The sequence below is a fragment of the Alosa sapidissima genome, chromosome 21, assembly GCF_018492685.1.
Source record: "Alosa sapidissima isolate fAloSap1 chromosome 21, fAloSap1.pri, whole genome shotgun sequence".
NCBI classification, from domain to species: domain Eukaryota; kingdom Metazoa; phylum Chordata; class Actinopteri; order Clupeiformes; family Clupeidae; genus Alosa; species Alosa sapidissima.
This window is the reverse complement of record NC_055977.1, coordinates 11,324,179-11,329,552: the sequence shown is the minus strand read 5'-3', so window position 1 is coordinate 11,329,552 and position 5,374 is coordinate 11,324,179. Positions and strand designations below refer to the sequence as shown.

At 40.6% G+C, this 5,374-nt stretch overlaps 1 protein-coding gene across 1 annotated transcript; it reads left to right on the top strand.

The window, feature by feature from the left end:
- Nucleotides 1-1,664: 1,664 nt before the first annotated feature.
- On the top strand, nucleotides 1,665-4,139 carry LOC121695761. Its single transcript, XM_042076876.1, has 2 exons — nucleotides 1,665-2,324; nucleotides 3,601-4,139. The coding sequence occupies exons 1-2, from the start codon at nucleotides 2,110-2,112 to the stop codon at nucleotides 4,115-4,117; spliced, it is 732 nt and encodes a 243-aa protein (XP_041932810.1). The 5' UTR covers nucleotides 1,665-2,109; the 3' UTR covers nucleotides 4,118-4,139.
- The last annotated feature ends 1,235 nt before the right edge of the window (nucleotides 4,140-5,374 follow it).

The window sequence follows — 5,374 nt, the reverse complement described above, 5'->3', positions numbered from 1 at the left end:
CTGTTTTGTCTTGCGTCTTCCTTATAACCACTCATATAAGCACTCTGTGAGAACCCCCATTAAACCTGTGGTAGGTCATTGTGTATTATGGCCTAGAATGGTAGTCCCATACTTAAAATATCTATGTGTGTGTGTGTGTGTGTGTGTGTGTGTGTGTGTGTGTGTGTGTGTGTGTGTGTGTGTGTGTGTGTGTGTGTGTGGTATATATATATATATATATATATATATATATATATATATATATATATATATATATATATATATATATATATATATATATATATATATATATATATATATATATATATATATATATATATATATATATAAATTATACTATACTTTTTTTGATCCCGTGAGGGAAATTTGGTCTCTGCATTTATCCTAATCTGTGAATTAGTGAAACAGCACATAGTGAACAGTGAGGTGAAGCACACACTAACCCGGAGCAATGAGCTGCCTGCTACAGCGGCACTCGGAGCAGTGAGGGGTTAGGTGCTTTGCTCAAGGGCACTTCAGCCATGGATGTGGGCATGGGAGAGCAGTGCTCAACCACTTCCCCCGCACACATTTTTCCTACTGGTCGGGGATCGAACCAGAAACCCTTCGATTACAAGTGTCTGTTTATATAAGGAGCAAGCAAACTGAGCAGGAAATGTTTTAAAAGCATTATAAAATTAAGCCTCTTTAATTTAAAATTTCATTCACTGAATTTTACGGTCACAATTAAATGTTGACTGTTCAGACCATTTTTGAAGTTCGTTGATTGGAAATAATTTTAGAAAAAACACTTAAGAGTTGGCTTAAAGGCCATCATGGAGAGCAGACAGTCGGTAAAAGAAGCTAGAAGCGTGGCACAATTTCTCACTTTTTCTCTGTGGTGAGGTTTTAATTGCCATTAGTTGTATCACACCCTCCTGCTGCAACCTGGCAGTTCCCTGTTGTTAACCTGAGGTCATGCTTATGCATTTCCTCTTGTTTGATCACTCTTGTATCCTATCGCCTGGCTGTGCCGTAACTGGCACAAAGGCGGCTATCAGAGGAGCTGGAGGTGCCAAGTCCATGGGTCAGGTTCGTTTTTGCCTGACCTGCAACACTCCCGGGCACTATGCTGGTGATTGATTGGGTTACAGATAGATTCAACACAATCATCCTCATTAGAGTAAACACATTGGGGGGTGCTGTGGCACAACAGGCTACAGTGCTCATACCATATACGGGTTCAAGTGCCCACGGGACCAAGGTTCGAATCCGACCTGCGGTCATATCCCGGTCCCACCCCATCTCTCTCCCACTTACTTCCTGTCTCACTCTTCACTGTCCTATACAAATAAAGGCAAAAAGCCCAAAAAATAAAAATAGAGTAAACAAAAAACCCAAGTGGACATGAAGTGCAAAAAAAAAATGATTTGGTAAGAATTGTGTCTGAACTTGATAGCTCAGCACATCACTTAACAGAAAAATGTAAGCTAGTCTTTTCTAAGGCACAAGAAGTATTACTCAGTACACTCAGGTTTCCAAACTTCATCTGTAAAACATCTTTGTACCTGGAGCTATATTAAGTGCTACAGACATACATACCTTAAAACATCGTAGTCCTGTTTTCATGTGTCTAATTTCATGAGGTTTACTTTAACTAATTTAGATTAATTTAATTAGCCAAACATTGTCCCTTTATAAAGAGCCCAGCAAATGATAAGCCGCACACAGGATGTGTTTAAGTGTGTGTGTGTATCATGTGTCCCATGGCTACTTGTCCTGTAGGTTCCACCTGGCCTGGCCACTGTAAGATGACCTCCGCAGTCTGGGAGATAGTGGGAGAACAGAGGACAACAGAGAGGAAAAGGAAGTAGAAGAATGATGGAAAGATGGCAGAACAGGGAACATTTGAGAAAAGAGAGGTTTGAAGATAAAGGGGTTGAAAAAGTCAAAAGAGTGCTGGGTAGAGGAATAGGATAGATGTTGGGAATTATCAATGGGCTTGACTGCTGTATATTTAATGCTCATGAATCATTGATGTCATCACTTGTCCACCAGCTCTAGAGGGACTGCACATGCGTGTACACACACACACCCTCTTGTGCCTGTGTACTGTTCGATGCGGTCATCATGACTACCAATGGATCCATTCTAGAGATGGAAATCGTGAGACACCAACGGACTCATCAGAGCAAGGCTCGGGCGCGCTCATACCTGCTATCTCGGCCCTTGCTCCCTCTGCCTCCAGCCAGCGCCCCACGGATCAGGGAGACGGTCCACCTTCCTATCTTGGCCTCCCACAAACCCACACTTGAGAGGCAGGATGCACCCCCAGTATCACTCAGGTAAGATGACCATATTTCCTAGAAACAGTAACAAATCCCTGTCCTAGTTATTTTGCTGTTTTGGTCTTAACCTGTTATTTACATAAGCTGTCCTTTGTTGAATTAATCATACCATTAAAAGGAAGAAATACTCAGTGTATCATTTGTGTCTGTTCTTTGGATGACCCATAAGTGTACGTTTGTGCAATGTTTTCTAAATACCCTGCACTCAGTGTTCATTTGCTTAGTTGAAACCCCCAAAATCTCTGCAGTCAGATGATACGTCCTTGTTTTTAGTACTGGGTAGCTTGGGTTACAATATAGGTCTTCAAGCTTAGTTTCGTGAAGGTATTCCAAAGCAACCCGTGTCCAGCAGGGTTTCCCATTCAATGGGGATTGATAAAGACACAGTATGTTATATTGTTAAAAATAAATGCTGAGAACTTACCAGAATAATTTAACTTCATGCCATTTTATTCCTTCATTTTAAGTATTTGGAAAATGTACACAAATACCTGGCAAAATTAATGTGTATATTGCACAGGCATTAAGGTAAACAATTTTTGGTTATAAATTATTGGTTCATAACTAGACATTCGTGTGTGCTTTACAACAAAAAAAACATGTTTCACTAGTGGTATTCTGCCTTTACTTTATTGAACATTGGCCAGTGATGTGTGTGGTGTTTCTCTGTTGATGTACCTTAAGGTTTCATCTTGGACATGCTTCTATATGTGTAAATGAGTGTCTGTTTTGCATAATTGTACAAGTGTGTGAATGCAAGTTAGCAAAGGAATATGGCTCTTGACATTCTTACTGATATATTAACATGTTTAATATGTTTGTGAACTGAATGCATTTGTATCTACAACTGTCAGTTATTTCACAAACCTTACATTGTCTAATATTTTTCTAGATTAAGTGTATTTAACTGCTGGTATAGATGTACTGATCCTAGCACTCACCAGCCGTCTTAAACTGACAAGTAACTGTTAAAAACAGCACTCACTGATGCACTTATTCTTACTGTACTCTAATGTTTTTAAATTGTCCTAAATTTGTTGAGAATTGCTCTAAAAACTTAAACTGTTTACCATGTTGTTAGTCGCTTTGGCTAAAAATGCGTCAGCCAAATGTAACGTAATGTAATGTAATGTACAAATACATAACATGTACAAATTGTACATTTGGGTAAACGCTTATGATAGACCTCATGTGTTTTCTGTCCTCAGCAGAATGTGTTTTCCCCACCCATGTGACTTTTGTTTTTAATCGTTCTATGTCCTCCTGTGAACAGTATCAGTGAACCATCACTCTTCACCTCGGAGCCCAAGGTTACCCTGTTTGACAGGTTTCCACACAGACGCCACCCCCCTCTCCGTAAACGTACACCCCAACTGCCATTCTGCAAGTTATGTGATCCAGGTGGGAGGAGTCAGAGCTATAGACCCACCTACACCCACTTCTCTTATCCAATCAGACCAGCCGTGAAGCTGTCCCCAACTCCACCACGGAGCCAGTCAACATCCGCCACTCAGCTGGGGGTTCGGCGACTGGTGTTTGCGTCCCCTCTGCCCTTAGGTGCACCTCAGGGAGTTCTGTCTGTGAGGGGGACCCCCTGCCTGCCCCCCCAGCCCGGCCCTTCTGCCCAGCCTACACGAGGACGTACCCAGCTTCATGTTTTCCTACCCACAGAGGTGGTTCCCTCAGAGGAGGTTGACAGTGAATCGGTGGATGAGGGTTTTATGGACGAGCTGGACAGTAAGGTCTCCTCTTTGAAGATCCATCAGGGGACATCAAAACCACCAGTGTAATAAACAGACTTGTTGAATGACAGGACATGCAAACAGAACTAACTCATTCACATAAACACACGCACACACACACACACACACACATACATCCAGACGCTTATATATTGAACCATAGAATTGCATGATGCATAATTAACTCTCAAAGAAGATCTGTCTGTCAGTAGTACTCCAAGCCAAGGCACTGTGTGATAATAGGCCCTTTCGCACTGTAAGGTCTTTTTGCAGTCCATAGAACATACAATTCCTAGAACCCCATTTTTCGCACTTTCGGACAGTATGGAAGTGGAGTTCCTTTGACCGCAGTTCCTATAACTATTTGAGCTCTTGCTTTGGGGTAGGGTCTTTTCCCTGTGTGCATAGGAACCATGGCTGATTTGCATGCCAAGGCAGCAAGCACCATTTTTTCAGCTTCTGTTTAAAGTTGCTGGACATAAAAACAGCATGAGAAGGCTGCAGAGACTGACTACTGTCAAGCAACAAATGTCTTCTTGACAGATGAGAAGAAATTTTATTAACAATGCTGATTCTTTTTTTTTTTAATGCTTCCTCATATCATGAGCTTCTAGTTTGTCAATAGATTTCAGTAGTTAGTAAAGAAATAGCAATGCTGTCCATTTCATTATTTTATGTTTATGTAATAATTGGGCTACTATTGTCTGTCAGGTCATCTCAGAGTTGCTACTGCAAATGCAAAAAGAAAAAAAAACTTAGGAACTGTGTAGCCTAGTTCTAGGGATATCCTCTCCAGTTAGTACTTAGTAGAACTGTGTACTTAGAACTGCTGTGTTCGAATGTGCATGTATTCCTTACATGGTCAAAGGCACCTATGTCTGTTATGTATAATTCTGCTTGATTGAAATATTTCTCAGTATTACACTGAACATGTTTTAGCAATATTGAACAGTTGCTTGCTTTCTCACAGTAACCACAAGGTGAGAGAGCTATTGAACATGAACCAGCTTACTTATAACCATTAACCAAGGTATTATCTGGAGAGCGTCAGGAAGTACTGCCTCATTTCACTGGCTGATGTGCTAGCTAGAGAAACTACTTCAGCCAAAGATATCTTAAGTTGACTGCCACCATCTTGAAAATGGTGTCTAATTTGGGCTGGCTTCCAGACTCTTCAACTAATTTACAACAAATAGATAAATACAAACAATTATAGGCCTACTTTGTCTTCTTTATTTCTGTAACAGTTAAATAAATCAGGTGCAAATACATGATAAAAACTAAAATTAGATTACATGATCTGAT